This window comes from Theropithecus gelada, chromosome 17, assembly GCF_003255815.1.
Source record: "Theropithecus gelada isolate Dixy chromosome 17, Tgel_1.0, whole genome shotgun sequence".
Classification (NCBI taxonomy): Eukaryota; Metazoa; Chordata; class Mammalia; order Primates; family Cercopithecidae; genus Theropithecus; species Theropithecus gelada.
In genome coordinates, this window is record NC_037685.1 from 34,287,339 (window position 1) to 34,304,337 (window position 16,999).

The 16,999-nt window shown below is 37.3% G+C and overlaps 1 protein-coding gene across 5 annotated transcripts in view; it reads right to left on the bottom strand.

Annotated features, from left to right (window-relative positions):
• Window positions 1-16,999, bottom strand: part of ABCC4 (ATP binding cassette subfamily C member 4) — a 294,345-nt gene that overhangs the window by 70,669 nt on the left and 206,677 nt on the right. For 2 of the 5 annotated variants that reach the window (XM_025364538.1, XM_025364536.1), the window contains one exon: window positions 10,193-10,602. The exons of the other annotated variants lie outside the window; for them this stretch is intronic. In XM_025364538.1, coding sequence (XP_025220323.1) covers window positions 10,558-10,602 — 45 coding nt within the window. In that variant the 3' untranslated portion in view covers window positions 10,193-10,557. Of the gene's footprint in view, window positions 1-10,192; window positions 10,603-16,999 lie in introns of those variants that run through there. 5 annotated transcript variants of the gene reach the window in all.

Sequence of the window (16,999 nt, forward strand, 5' to 3'; positions counted from 1 at the left end):
TGTGTGTGGGTGTGTGGTGTGTGTGGGGGGGGTGTGTGTGGTATGTGTGTGTGTGGTGTGTGGTGTGTGTGTGTGGGTGTGGGTGTGTGGTGTGTGGTGTGTGTGTGTGTGGTTATATCTGGTCTCTCAGTGAGGTGACCACTCCCAGGCTCCCAGCTAATTAGGATATAACAGACTTCTCAGCTCAAAAGAAGAGCTGATCTTTAAAAAGTCTTAAAATATTTGCTAATAGAACATGGCAACATGTACTGATTTAAGAATTACTGTTTACATTTAAAAGTCATAAAAAGATGAGTTCTAGACCCAGAAAACAAAATGACTTAAGAAAAAAAGAACCACATTTTAATAAATATATAAAACCTCAGGACACAAAATGAAGGTTGACTATATTTCATATTCAATATCTATATTTGAATGGTAGTGAAAAATATAACATTTCCTCAGGCAGACTCTTCTAGAATTAATTTTGTATCCAAACACTACAGAATGGAACATATTCTTTTAACAAGCATAATTTTAACTACAATGCCTGTTTGGCATTTAACCACCAAACTGCTTTGAGTCCTGGAGAAATTTTTAGGTATCTATCCACTATTTACTTTAAACTTCATTCTGTGGGATTCTGTTCCAGCTAGTCTTTGTGAAGCTTGTGCCAGTGAACATGTTTTCTATAAACAGCCGTAAAAATGTATTCCTATTTTCTGCAAATAAATATGCCGTCCATCCTTCTGGCTCATTCTGTTCCTTATTTGAACTCTCCCTCTCTCTGTCATCCTTCTATTAGGTACAAGATGAAATATGTATTTAATCATGAGGCCACTTAATCAGTAGATGGTAGTTTCATGATTTGTTTATGGTATTAAAACATAAAATAATGATCATTAAGATTGCTAACACCTCATAGGAACTGGAAAGCTCTTAATTCTGCTGTCAACCACTTAAGAATTGTGTTCTAAGTTGTGATGAGTACAAATCGTCCAGATTGCTTTAAACGATTACTGACTTTGCAGAAGACAAAACTTAGGTGCAATAAACAAAGCAGGGTTCACTTCTTGGTGAGAAATATGGCAAGATTTTCTTCCGATTTACAGAGAAAAAAATTGCCAGCTAATTTTTGATCAGTAAGGTGTTTACTGATATGGTGGCAGAAGAAATTCTTCTACTTATTTATTTTGGGAACACATGAGACTAAAACAAAAAACAAATAAACAAACAAAAAACTGGCCAGGTGTGGTGGCTCACGCCTGTAATCCTAACACTCCGGGAGGCCAAGGCAAGCAGATTACCTGAGCTCGACACCAGCCTGGGCAACATGGCAAGACCCCATCTCTACTAAAAACACAAAACACTAGCTGGATGTGGTGGTGCATTCCTGCAGTCCCAGCTACTTGCGAGGCTGAGGCAGGAGAAACACTTGAACCCGGGAGGCGGAGGTTGCAGTGAGCCGAGATCATGCCACTGCACTCCAGCCTGGGTGACAGAGCAAGACTCTGTCTCGAAAAAAAAAAAAAGAAACCACTTCTCAATAAAATGACTAACATAACAGGTTGTGCTCCTGGCTAATACAGGATTTCTTCTGGAGCTACTAAAATTATGAACAGGGTATACAAACCTACAAGAATATTAAGAAATAAAAATGTAATTCTGTCAAGTCATTATCATTACCTTCAATTACAGGATGAATAGAAGCAAAAGGGACAATATGGAAGACACTTAAATGTAAGCTCCTAAACCCAAATACTGACAGCATCAGCACTAAGTCAGCAGATGTAAATTATGTGCTACTGTAGCACCTCACCTGCCTCAGGGAGTTCAGAGGTCAACTCTGGTTCCCAGGTCCCACCTGGGGAGATCTCTACTTTATTACCTGTTTTTGTTTGTTTGTTTGTTTGACCTCATCCAACCCAGTGAATGCCTTTATATCAGAACTTTATGGAGTGTTGGTATGTCTTCTGTGTATGACAAGGTCTAAACAAACATTCTCTAAGCTTTTCTAAGCTTGTCCTTCCCTTGGGATACATTAATCACTCCTTTCATCGCTAATATACTGATCTGATCTTTTCACATCCAGCGCTGGTACCTGTGTCGGACTTCAGTTAGTGCTTAATCCTGAGTCCCAGCTAATTCCAATGAAGAGTGAATGGTGTGAGGCATTACAGCAATGTGGTGCACCTCTTCCTTCCTTTGTGGTCAGTATACCTCCCTAATAGATGGTTTCCTTTGTACATTTTTTCCATGTTAATGTTTATTATGAAATTCAAGGCTGAAGTCCATCTATATGCTACCTTAAAAATAAACACCTTAAAAAAAAGGCATATAAAAGTAGAAATAAATATAAGTTTTAACCCACTTATCTTAATAACTGATATAACAAGCACATAAAAATCGATAGAGAAAATTTGAAAACATGGTTAATAAACTTGACCTAATGATGACCTAAAGGCTACAATACTATAGCCAATAACTGCATAATACACACTTTTCAAGTGCATCTTTATTATGCCATAAAGCAAGTATCAGCAAACTTCAAGAGACAAAAATTATACAGAACATATTCTGACATAAGTGGGTTTAACAAGAAATCAATGTAATTAGAAATGTAACTAGAAATGTTAGGAATTCAGCAATATACTTCTATAGAACACCTGTTTCAAAGAAATTACAATGAAATTAGAAACTTTTCAAATAAAAGAAAATGAAAACCTAGTAATATTAAAATTTCAGGACTGCAACTAATGCTGTTTACAAGTAAAATTATTCCTTCAAACTGTTTTTTTTTTTTTAAAGAGAGGCTAAAAGGATCTAAAAATATACCTTACAAAGATAGAAAAATAGTAGCATAATAAATTAAAATCTGAGAAAAATGGAAATTAGAAAGAAGGAGAAAATGGTTAAATAGAAAATTAATTTGAAGGAGAAAAATCAACAAACCCAAAGCCTCATTATATAAAAAAACTGATGAAATCAATAAACTTCGAAAAGACTAATTCAGAAAAAAAGAGAGGAAAATTATCATTATCATGAATTAACAGGGAATAACAGAAGAGGTACTATAGGCATTAAAAAGAATATATAATAAACACTGTTCCAATAAATAAATTAAAAATTTTGATGTAAAAGGCAAATTTCTGGAAAAATGATGGGCAAAGACTGACATAATAAAAAACCTAAATCTGAATAATTCTATTATTGAATTTAAGAATATGAATTCACAACACAAAAATTTCCCACAGAAAAAACAAAGATGGGTCACAAGATGATTTTGCACAAGTTTTATCAAATTCTTCCAGAGAATTGAAATCCAGCATTATCCTAATATAAAAACCAAAGAAGGGAAAATTATAAACAAAACTGTTTTAAGAACACTAAGGCCGGGCACAGTGGCTCATATCTGTAATCCCAGCACTTTGGGAGGCCGAAGAGGGTGGATCACAGGGTCAGAAATTTGAGACCAGCCTGGCCAACATGGCGAAACCCTGTCTCTACTAAAAGTACAAAAATTAGCCAGGCGTGGTGGCAGGCACCTGTAATCCCAGCTACCTGGGAGGCTGAGGCAGGAGAATCACTTGAAACCAGAAGCCTAGATCACGCCACTGCACTCCAGCATGGGTGAAAAAGAAAAAAAGAAAAAAAACACACACTAAATAACATACTAAATACATTGAATCTAAGAACATAAAAAATAATTATACTTTATAAGCTGTGTTTACACCAGTAATGCAAGCCTGAGTTAAGATCTGACAATTAATCAATGAATGCTATTTATCAGGTTAATGAAACAGGAAGAACCACATGATTATATAAATAGTGGCAAGAAGACACCGGGGCTTGAACCTGGGAGAGGAAGGCTGCAGTGAGCTGAGGTCATGCCACTGCACTCCAGCCTGGGTGACAGTGAGACTCTGTCTCAAAAAGAAAAAAGAAAAGAAAAGAAAAGAAAAAGCCAGTCCCAAAAGGTGGGATCATGGCAGACGAGAGGCAGGACTAGATTGCAGCTCTGACTCGGACTGACGGAGCAGTGTGCGGAGGCTCGCATTGTGAACTTTAGCTCCAGATTGACTGCAAGAACAAACCAGTGATCCCAAGAGGAGCCACAGACCGTTTGAAGGAAGTGGACTGCTACTGCAGGACCTGGGAGACACCCCAAACACTCTGCAGCAAGTCCCACCAGAGGAGAGTGTGAGCTCAGACATGCCTAGCCCTGTCCCACACCTGGTGGTCCTTCCCTACGCCTCCTGGTAGTGGAAGACAAAGGGCATATAATCCTGGGAGTCTTAGGGTCCTGTGCACTGCTGGTTCCTTGTCATACTACCACAGCTGATGCTCTCTGGGAAGTGCTACCTTCTGACAGGAGGCCAACCAGTACAAAAATAGAGCATTAAACCAAAGCTAAGAACCGTCATGGAGTCCATTGCACCCCCCTACCACCTCCAACAGAACAGGCACTGGTATCCATGGCTGAGAGACCCACAGAGGTCTCTGTGAAGTTCACATCACAAGACTCTGTGCAGACAACCCCTACTGCCAATCTGGAACCAGGCAGACTCACTGGGTGGCTAGACCCAGAAGAGAGACAACAATCACCACAGTTTGGCTCACAGGAAGCCATATCCACACCAAAAAGGGGAGAATACTATATCAAGGGAACACTCTGTGGGACAAAAGGATCTGAACAACAGCCTTCAGCCCAAGACCTTCCCTCTGACAGAGCCTACCCAAATGAGAAGGAAGCAGAAAACCCACTCTGATAATGTGACAAAATAAGGCTCTTTAACAGCCCCCAAAATCACCCTAGTTCACCAGCAATGGATCCAAATTGAGAAGAAATCCCTGATTTACCTGAAAAAGAATTTAGGAGGTTAGTTATTAAGCTAATCAGGGAGGCAACAGAGGAAGGCAAAGCACAATGCAAGGAAATCCAACAAATGATATAAGATGTAAAGGGAGATATAGTCAAAGAAATAGACAGCTTAAAAAAAAATCAAAAACTCTGGAGACACTGGACACACTTATAGAAATGCAAAATGCTCTGGAAAGTCTCAGTAATAGAATTGAATAAGTAGAAGAAAGAAGAAGAAACAAGTAGTAGAAGGAAGAACTCAAAGACAAGGTCTTCTAATTAACCCAATCCAACAAATACAATGAAAAAAGAATAAGAAAATACGAACAAAACCTCCAAGAAGTCTGGGATTATGTTAAACAACCAAGCCTAAGAATAACCAGTGTTCCTGAGGAAGAAGAGAATTCTAAAAGCTTGGAAAACATATTTGGGCAAATAATCGAGGAAAACTTCTCCAGCCTTGCTGGAGACCTAGACATCCAAATACAAGAAGCACACAGAACACCTGGGAAATTCGTTGAAAAAAAATAATCACCTAGGTGCCTTGTCATCAGGTTTCCCAAAGGTAAGACCAAAGAAAGAATCTTAAGAGCTGTGAGACAGAAGCACCAGGTAACATGTAAAGGAAAACCTATCAAATTAACAGCAGATTTCTCAGCCGAAACCTTACAAGCTAGAAGGGATTGGGGCCCTATCTTCAGCCTCCTCAAACAAAACAATTATCAACCAAGAATTTTGTATCCAGAGAAAGTAAGCTTCATATATGAAAGAAAGATACAGTCTTTTTCAAACAAACAAATGCTAAGAGAATTCACTACTACCAAGCCACCACTACAAGAACTGCTAAAAGGAGCTCTAAATCTTGAAACAAATCCTGGAAATGCATTGAAACAGAACCTCTTTAGAGCATAAATCACACAGGACCTATAAAACAAAAATACAAGTTAAAAAGCAAAAACAAAAACAAAACAAAACAAAAACACAAAGTACACAGGCAATAAACAGCATGATGAATACAACAGTACCTCACATCTCAACACTAACATTGAATGTAAATTGCCTAAATGCTCCGCTTAAAAGATACAGAACTGCAGAATGGATAAAAACTCACCAACCAACTATCTGCTGACTTCAGGAGACTCACCTAACGCATAAGGACTCACAGAAACTTAAGGTAAAGGGGTAGAGAAAGGATTTCATGCAAATGGATACCAAATGCAAGCAGGGGTAGCTATTCTCCTATCAGACAAAACAAACTTTAAAGCAACAGCCATTCAAAGAGATGAAGAGGGACATTATCTAATGGTAAAAGGCCTTGTCCAAAAGGAAAATATCACAATCTTAAACATATATGCACCTAACACTAGAGCTCTCAAATTTATAAAACAATTACTAATAGAATTAAGAAATAAGATAGACAGCAACACAATAATGGGGGGGACTTCAATACTTCACTGATAGCACTAGACAGATCATCAAGACAAAAAGTCAACAAAGAAACAATGGATTTAAACTATACCTTGGAAAAAAATGGACTTAACAGACATAAACAGAACATTTCATCCAACAACTGCAGAATACACATTCTATTCCATAGCACATGGAACTTTCTCCAAGATAGACCATATGATTCAACTCCAAAAGGAATCTTCTAAACCATGCAAATACACGGAAATTAAATAACCTGCTCCTGAATGAGGATTGGGTCAAAAATGAAATCAAGATGGAAATTTAAAACGATTTCAAACTGAATGACCATAATGACACAACCTATCAAAACCTCTGGAATACAGCAAAGGCAGTGCTAAGAGGAAAGTTCATAGCCTTAAACACCTGCATTGAAAAAACCAAAAGAGCACAAACTGACATTCTAAGGTCACACTTCAAGGAACCAGAGAAACAGGAACAAACCAAACGCAAACCCAGGAGAAAAAAGAAAATAACCAAGATCCGAGCAGAACTAAATGAAATGCAACAACAACAACAACAAAATACAAAAGATAAATAAAACAAAAAGCTGGTTTTTTGAAAAGGTAAATAAAATTGATAGACCATTAGCAAAATTAACCAAGAAAAGAAGAGAGAAAAATTAACTGACACCACTGAAATACAAGAGATCATTCAAGGATACTATGAACACCTTTATGCACATAAACTAGAAAACCTAGAAGAGATGGATACATTCCCGGAAAAATGCAACCCTCCTAGGTTAAATCAGGAAGAATTAGATATCCTGAACAGACCAATAACAAGCTGCAAGATTGAAATGGTAATTTAAAAATTACCAACAAAAAAAAAAGTCCAAGACCAGACAGATTTACAGCAGAATTCTACCAGACATTCAAAGAAGAATTTGTACCAGTTCTTTGGACACTATTCCACAAGACAGAGGAAGAAGGAACTCTCCCTAATTCATTCTATGAAGCCAGCATCACCATAATACCAAAACAAGGAAAGGACATAACCAAAAGAGAACACTGCAGACCGATATCCTTGATGAACATAGATGCTAAAATCCTTAAAAAATACTCATTAACCGAATCCAACAACATATCAAAAAGATAACCCACCATGATCAAGTGGGTTTCATACCAGGGATGCAGGGATGGTTTAACATATGCAAGTCAATAAATGTGATACACTACGTAAACAGAATTAAAACCAAAAATCACATGACAATCTCAATAGATGCAGAAAAAGCATTTAACAAAATCCAGCATCCCTTTAAAACTCTCAGCAAAATCGCCACACAAGGGACATGCTTCACTGTAATAAAAGCCATCTATGACAAACCCACAGCCAACATAACACTGAATGGGGGAAAGTTTAAAGCATTTCCTCTGAAAACTGGAACAAGACAAGGATGCCCACTCTTACCACTCCTCTTCAACATAGTACTGGAAGTCCTGGCCAGATCACTCAGACAAGAGAAAGAAATAAAGGGCATCCAAATTGGTAAAGAGGAAGTCAAACTGTCGTTTACCTTGGAAACCCTAAAGACTCCTCCAGACAGCTTCTAGAACTGATAAAAGAATTCAGCAAAGTTTCCAGATACAAGATTAATGTACACAAATCAGTAGCTCTTCTATACACCAACAGGAACCAAGTAGATACTCAAATCAGGAACTAAATCACTTTTACAATAGCTGCAAAAAATAAAATAAAATAAAATACTTAGGAATATACCTAACCAAGGAATCAAAAGACCTCTACAAGGAAAACTACAAAACACTGCTCGAAGAAATAGACACAGACAACACAAATAAATGGAAATACATCTCATGCTCATGGATGGATAGAATTAATATTGTGAAAACGACCATACTGCCAAAAGCAATCTGCATATTCAATGCAATCCCCATCAAAATACCACCATCATTCTGCACAGAATTAAAAAAAAGAAATTCTAAAATTCATATGGAACCAAAAAAGACACCGCATAGCCAAAGCAAGTCTAAGCAAACAGAACAAATCTGGAGGCATCACACTACCTGCTTTCAAACTGTACTATAAAGCCATAGTCACCAAAACAGCATGGTTCTGGTATAAAAATAGGCACACAGACCAATGGAACAGAATAGAGAACCCAAATACTTACCACCAACTGATCTTTGGCAAAGCAAACAAAATCATAAAGTGGGGAAAGGATACCCTTTTCAACAAATGGTGCCGGGATAACTGGCTAGCCACATGTAGAAGAATGAAACTGGATCCTTATCTCTCACTTTCTACAAAAATCAACCCAAGATGGATTAGAGACTTAAATCTAAGACCTGGAAACTATAAAAATTCTAGAAGATAACATTGGAAAAACCTTTCCAGACATTGGTTTAGGCAAGGATTTCATGACTAAGAACCCAAAAGCAAATGCAATAAAAACAAAGATAAATAGTTGGGACTTAATTAAACTACAGAGCTTTTGCACCACAAAAGGCACATTCAGCAGAGTAAAGAGACAATACACAGAATGGGAGAAAATCTTCATAATCTATATACATCTGACAAAGGAGTAATATCCAGAGTCTACAATGAATTTGAACAAATCAGTAAGAAAAAAACAAACAATTCCATCAGAAAGTGGACTAGGGACATGAATAGAAAATTCTCAAAAGAAGATATACAAATGGCCAACAAATATATTTAAAAAATGCTCACTATCACTAATGATTAGGGAAATGCAAATCAAAACCATAATGTGATACCACCTTGCTTCTGCAAGAATGGCCATAATCAAAAAACAGTAGATGCTGGCATAGATGCAGTGATCAGGGAACACTTCTACACTGCTGGTGGGAATGTAAACTAGTACAGCCGCTAAGGAAACTGTGGAAATTCCTTAAAGAACTAAAAGTAGGCTGGGCGCGGTGGCTCATGCCTGTAATTCCAGCACTTTGGGAGGCCAAGGCGGGCGGATCACGAGGTCAGGAGATCAAGACCATCCCGGCTAACACGGTGAAACCCCATCTCTACTAAAAATACAAAAAATGAGCCGGGTGTGGTGGCGGGCGCCTGTAGTCCCAGCTACTCGGGAGGCTGGGGCAGGAGAATGGCATGAACCCGGGAGGCAGAGCTTGCAGTGAGCCGAGATCGCGCCACTGCACTCCAGCCTGGATGAGAAAGGGTGACACCGTCTCAAAAAAAAAAAAAAAAAAAAGAACTAAAAGTAGAACTACCATTTGATCCAGCAATCCCACTACTGGGTATCTACCTAGAGGAAAAGAAGTCATTATTTGAAAAAGATACCTAACACATGCATGTTTATAGCAGCACAATTCACAATTGCAAAATCGTGGAACCAACCCAAATGCCGATCAATGAGTGGATACAGAAACTGTGAGAGAGAGATATATGTGTGTGTGTGTGTGTGTGTGTGTGTGTGTGTGTGTGTATGTGTATATATATATGTATGTGTATACATATATGATGGAATACTCCTCAACCATAAAAAGGAATGAATTGACAGCATTTGCAGTGACCTGGATGAGACTGGAGACTATAATTCTAAGGGAAGTAACTCAGGAATGGAAAACCAAACATTGTATGTTCTCATTGATATGTGGGAGCTAAGCTATGAGGATGCAAAGTCATAAGAATAATACAATGGACTTTGGGGGTTTAGGGGGAAGAGTGGGAGGAGGGTGAGGGATAAAAGACTACAAATATGGTGCAGTGATATTGCTCGGCTGATGGGTGCATCAAAATCTCACAAATCACCACTCAACAGTTTAGTCATGTAACCAAATACCACCTGTACCCCAGTAACGTATGGAAAACTAATAAATAAATAAATAAGACACTGAAATAGATACAGATTTTTTTAAACAGAACACAAAAATCAATAACCATAAAGGAAAAGATTGATAAGTATGTTTATGAAAACACAATATTACAGGACTGAAAAGATAAGCACTAGTACAGAAGAAGGTATCTTCAATTCAGAATATATAAACAATTCTACAAATAAGTAAGAAAAACAAAACAAAAACCCAGAGTACTCAATAGAACAATTGTTAAGACACTTAAATAGGTGCTTATCCAAATGATATTCAACTGGTCAATAAACATAAAAAAGATGAAAACTATAAGAGCAAACCAAATGGAAATTCTATAAACAAAAAATTGAATATCAAAAAAACCACATTTGGCCAGGTACAGTGGCTCATGCCTATAATCCCAGCACTGAGGTTTGCTTGAGGAGGGAGGAGGATTGCTTGAGACTAGGAGTTTGAGACCAGCTGGGACAACATGGCGAGATCCCATCTCTATGAATGAAAAAAAAAAAACATTCAATGGGCTGGCAGCAGACTGGGATAAGAGAAAGAATCAATGACCCTAAAGACAGAGCAATACAAATTATCCAAATGAAAGACAAAAATAAAAAAGACTAAAAGACTGGAATGCAACACCCCAGATCTTGGAGCTACACCAAACAGTCTAACATACTATCATTTTCAGTCCCAGAAGTTAAGGAGTTAAAAGAGAAAGAAAAGACAAGTGTATCAAAACATAAAGACTCATAATTTTCCAAAATTAAATAAAAATACCAACCCATATATTGAAGAAGCTCATTAACCCCAAGAAGGATACTAGACACATCTAGTCAAACAGCTAAAACTCAAAGACAAAGAGGAAATTGTTTTAAAAAGCAGCCATGAAAAGAGACATAGTGTATAGTGCAACAAGCTTATATAATGATGGTTGCTCATCAGAAACAATGAAGGGACAAGACAACGATGTGATATATGTACAATGCCAAGAAAAGGGAAAAAAAGAAAAAAAAAGTCAATCTAGAATCTTCCATCTGTTGAAAAGATCATTAAAAATGAAGTTGAAATAAAGACGTGTTCAGATGGGCAAAAGCTAGGAGAAGGTTTCCAGCAGACCATCCTGAAAAGAAGTTCTTCAGGCTTAAGGAAAATGATACCAGATGGAAGCCCAGACTTCAGAAAGAAATAAAGAGCACTGGAAAGGACAAATATGTGAATAAATATAAAACGCAATTTTCTATAATATGTATGTACATACATGCATACATATGTATACATTTCTTTAAAAGACCATTGGTTATTTAAAGCAAAACGGACACAGTATATCATGAAGTTTATAGCATATGCAGAAGTAAACAATATGACAACATAAGCCCAAAGAATAGGAGAAATAAATTATATAATAGTAAGATTATTCTATTGTTTGCAAATTTGGTAGGAAATTATTTGAAAATAGATTGCAATAAACTTAAATGCATATGTAAACTCTAGAGCAACCACTAAAAACAATAACATAAAGAGGTAGAGCTAAAAATGTGATAGAAAAGATAAAATGAGATAAGAAAATATATTCTGTTCACTCAAAAGAAGGAAAAGAACATATGAAACTAATAGAAGACAAATATCAAGATGGTAGACTTAAAACCAACCATATCTATAATTACATTAAATGTACACGGATAAAACTCCACATAAAATGACAGAGAATGTCAGCTGAGCATTTAAAAAGCCAGACCCAATTAGATGCTGCTTACAACAAAGACTGTAAATACACAGAGAGAGAGAGACCATGCAAAAACACCCTCTTCTTAGTAAATGATAGAACAGTGGACAAAAATTCAGTAAAGATACTGAAGATTCAGATATTATAAGCCAACTTGACCTGTCATTTTTAGAACTCTATACTCCACAGCTACAGAATATACATTCTTTTTTTTTTTTTTTCAAGTACACAGGGGACCTTTACCAAAGTAAAGTAAATGTTGGGCCATCAAAGAAGTCTCAATACATTTCAAAGGTTAGAAATATTACAGAATATGTTATCGAATTACAACCAAGTTAATTAGAAATCAGTAACAGTAAGGTTTTTTTTTAATCCCTAAATCTTTAGAAATGAAGTTATATACTCCATAATAACTCATTACTAAAATATTACATCAGAAAGTCAACTCATGAGCCGGGTACAGTGTCTTGCGTCTGTAATCCCAGCACTTTTAGAGGCTGAGGTGGGAGGCTCACTTGAGGCCAGGAGTTCAAGACCAGCCTGGGCAAAATGGTGAAACCCCATCTCTACTAAAAATACACAAACTAGTTGGGCATGGTGACGTGCACCTGTAATCCCAGCTACTCGGGAGGCTGAAGCACAAGAAATGCTTGAACCTGGGAGGTGGAGGTGGCAGTGAGCCGAGATTGCACCACTGCACTCCAGCCTGGGCAACAGAGTGAGATACTGTCTCAAAAAAGAAAAAAAAAGAAAAAAAAAAAAAAAAAGAGCCAACTGATAAATACTCTGAACTGAAGATAATGAAAACACAACATATCAAAATCAAGAGAAAGTATAATTTTAAATGCATATATTATGAAACAAATGAAAACCAACAGATTAATGTTCAATCTTAAAAAGCTAGAGAAAAAGATACATTAAATCAGTGTAACTTTAAAAAATACAAGAAATTAATGAAATAGAAAATCTACCAACTACAGAGAAAATTACAAAATCAAACATGAATTCACTGAAAAAAAATCAAAATTGATAAACTCCAAGCTAAAATGATTGACAGAAACAAATTATCAGTGTCAGGAATAAAAGAAGAAATTTCACTATAGATTATAAAGACATTAAATGGACAAATGTGAGATTATGAACAGTTTCATGCAAAAAGTTCTCCAGTGAAGACAAAATAAGCAAATGTATTAAAAATCACACTTAGCAAAACAGGAAATATTCACAAATGCCTAGTATTAAACATATATAAATACACTTATGTATATTAAAAACTCCTAAAAAATCAACAAGATTTTTAAAAATAATGTTTTAAAAAGTTGGCAGGAGATCTGAACCAGTATTTCAGAAAATAAGACACATGAATGGCCAATTAGCCTGTATGAAAAAAGCTCAATATTAATCATCAAGGCAATGCAAATGGTTCATCTATACCCTACTAAAAAGAATAAAAACAAAAAGACTGATCATACTAAATGTTGGCAAGGACGTGGAGCAACTAGAATGCTCACATATTGCTGCTGCATGTGTAAAATAGTAGAACCATTACAAAAATCCTTGTCATAGTTTGATTTTTGGTTTTTAAAGTGAACTTTATAAACCCAGCAATTCCACTCCTATGAATTTTATCCAAGATGAATGAAAACATACATAGCGTACCCATAAACACTTCTATAAGAACATTCATTGCTAAAAACTGGCAACAACTCAAATATCCATTAATCAAAGAGTAGATAAATAAATGTTGATGTCATCATACAATGAAATATCACTCAGAAAAAAACCAAAGAAATGAACCACTGAAACATACACAGAACTCAAAAACATGGTGAACAAAAGAATCCAGTCACAGAAAAATTATTGGTTCCATTTATATGTAGTTCAAGAACAGGAAAACGAATTGATGTTGACAGAAATCTGGAAGAGGTGAAAATTGACTACAGAGGGGCAAAGGAGACTTCCTGAGGAGATGGAAATGCTCTACAGCTTGTTTTAGAGGATGGAGACCGGAATGTACACCATTAGTAAAATTCAACCTAAAAAAAAACTGTTTATTTTATTGTATATAAACTATACCTCAATAAAAATATTGATAGGGTAAAAAACAATATGACACTAGAATTCCATTCCCATCCTTTTGGCCATGTTCAGGCAGAGGTTGGGCAGTGTATCAATACACAACCATAACGCTAAGAGATGATCTCCTCAGGTGCCCTGAGGGTGGGGAAGAGGGCAAATGTGAGAACTAATGGTAACTAGTCTGTGTGCCCTGGAACAAAAATGGCTCCTGATCCATGTTTGACACATGTCCCATAGTGGGCTGGCCCTTTGCTGAGATGCTCAAGCGGCACTATCAGCTTCATGACTCAAAGCAAATGACAGAGAACACTAAGTCAATGAACCCAGGGAAAGGGCTGAAAGAAAACAAGTGAGTCACGAAACTCACAAGTAGAAGAGATTACACTTACCCATGCCCCACATCAGATGGAAGTGATAGATCCATATATAAAACAGTGACTGCAAGATTTTAATAAAACTGAGGCAAGTTCTCCAGTCCAAACCTTTTTTTGTTCCTCTTATCAAGAAAACTCAGTAGGCATACAGACAAAATGAATGCAATCAATCACGAATAGCATAGAGAGAATTTAAAGGTCCTCAATTAAGTAAACATTTAGCCATTTTCCTCTCCCGGGTAATAAGTGTCCATTTTATCATTACTAAGGAGGCGAGATGACAAGAAGAGAAAGCACCATGAATGGCCACTATTGTTTTGCAATGGACATCATCCAATATGCCAGAATGGAAAGTTCTACGCTCTGCTGAATACCACCAGACTTGATAAAACTGAGATTCTTAATTTTTTTCTTTAGGTCTTAATTAGCTTCTTGTTAAACTACAAACACATTATCATTGGAGCACACATGCTAGGAAAAACTGGAACACTGGTTGCCAGCCTGAAAGCCTGGGAGGGTCCCCAGTGATTAACTGTCAGCACGCTAATGGTGACAGTACTGTTTTCTACATGTGCTATCACACTGGAAAAAACCCAACCATTGCATCTTTCATCAAAAAAGAAAAGGTAAAGGAATTGCTAGAGTGGGCCTGTGTGGATCCTATCATCCTGATCTCCGAAATCCAGGGTTCAAGGGTTGGCAAATATTTCCAGTAACTCATGTCATCAACTGCCCTGTCTATTAACAAGGAAATCCACTTTAATGTGGCAGTTGGCATGAATCATTATCTCTAGGGCTGGCATTTTCACAGACTAGTCCATCCTTATAAATGCACTGACTAAAACTCTTTTGTTGACTTTGAAAGCATGAAAACGCTGTGATTCAGTTAAAATGGATGAGTTTACTTTTAAAAGAGTCAGTAAAACAGAGATCTTTCAAATGAGGGCAAGGCGACCTAACTAACGATCTCTTTTGTCCAATGGGGATTTGAGGGTAGGAGTTGGGGGAAGGGGTGAACAAACCTCAGAAATCTCAAAATGACAAAGTCATTGTTCAGTGTGCTTTCTACACACTTTCCCTGACATCTCTACACAATGAAATGCAAGGGTCAGTGGCACTGAGACAAGTCAAGGCAGTTCCACTCTTTTGCTTCTATAAAAGCGAGTGACCCAACCTATTATACTCAAGTCTTAGGATGGCTTTGTTCTTCACATCCAGATGCAGCAGCTTTTTCTCCCTCCCCTCATTCTGCCCTCCTACCCCCCGAGGGAAGAAATGACTGAGGACACCTCCTTCACATTTTCTTTTTCTTGGGCATTTCACTCCATAAAGCTGCAGTCGACGTGTTTTGTTTGTGGGAGGAGGGACCGGCACATTCAGTGGTGGTCTCCACTGCTGCCTGCATTGGTGGCTCAAGTAGCCCCAGGATTAGTCCTTTGTGTTGCATGAAAGGATATGAAAAGTCAGTTATTTAAGCTCAGTCAAGCTGCTGATTTTTTTTTTTTTTTAGATGAGGGGTGTGTAGGGAAGAAAGGTTTTGCAATTCAGTGTACCTCAATAAATTACAGTAGTTTGCTGAGGGCAGCTGTGTGCAAGTTAGCATACTCAGAGCACTCCCAAATTTAAACAGAAAAAAATTAAAATGCCTGAATCCAATCTCTGCATCCTACCTTCATTTTTCATTTGTTTTTTGTAGTACGAAGACTTCCTACAGGCAAAGATTTTAGCTAGCAGAAGTCTAGATAACTCAAGACTCCATACTTAATGTTATCAAGGGCCAAGGAAGTTTCAGGAATATTATGAAAATTACATTACTATGAGAGATTTAGTGCTCACTGGTTTATTCTGAAAACAACTGATTTTGATACTGTGATTCCAAAAGAGAAAACAGCCATTAAAGCCTTCAGGGATAATAAACCTAATATCTGGAATACAAACTCATGTCCTGATATTGATGGATCTGGTAACTGTCTGACAATTACCTTAATGCAGCACAATGTCATTGTCAGGCTATTTCTGCTACTTAAAAATATACGTGGTATTTTAAACATAACTACCTTTTATTTAGAGAGCTTAGATGTTATGCTAAGAATGTTATGGAAATGACTTCATTTCAATATTGTGAGGTCAATATTGTGACCTCACAATAACCCTCATGGAATAGGTAGGATTTTCTCCATTTTACAGAGATGTAGCATGTGGCTTTGTGAGGAAAGAGAAAGTAAGTGGTGGAGCTGGGAGTCAAACTTAAGAAGGATGATTCCAAGGCTCTTCCATTCCATCCTACACTACACTTGAAAATTTTTATTACTATTTTTTCATTCTTTTGAGTCTGGGTCTGGCTCTGTTGCTCAGGCTGGAGTGCAGTGGCACAATTGTGGCTCACTGCAACCTCGAACTTCTGGGCTCAAGGGATCTTCCTGACTCAGCCTCCAGAGTAGCTGGGACTACAGGCACACACCACTACACCTAGCTAATTGTTTTATTTTTTCTAGAGATGGGGTCTCACCATAATGCTCAGGCTGGTCTCAAACTCCTGGGTTCAAGAGTTCTTCCCAGGTTGGCCTCCCAAGTTGCTAGGACTACAGCCATGAGACACCATCTCTGGCAAAGTCTTTTATTATTTTTATAGAGAAGGGGGGTCTCACTATGTTGCCCAGGCTGGTTTTGAACTCCTGTCCTTGACCAATTCTCTCGTTTCAACCTCCCAAAGTTC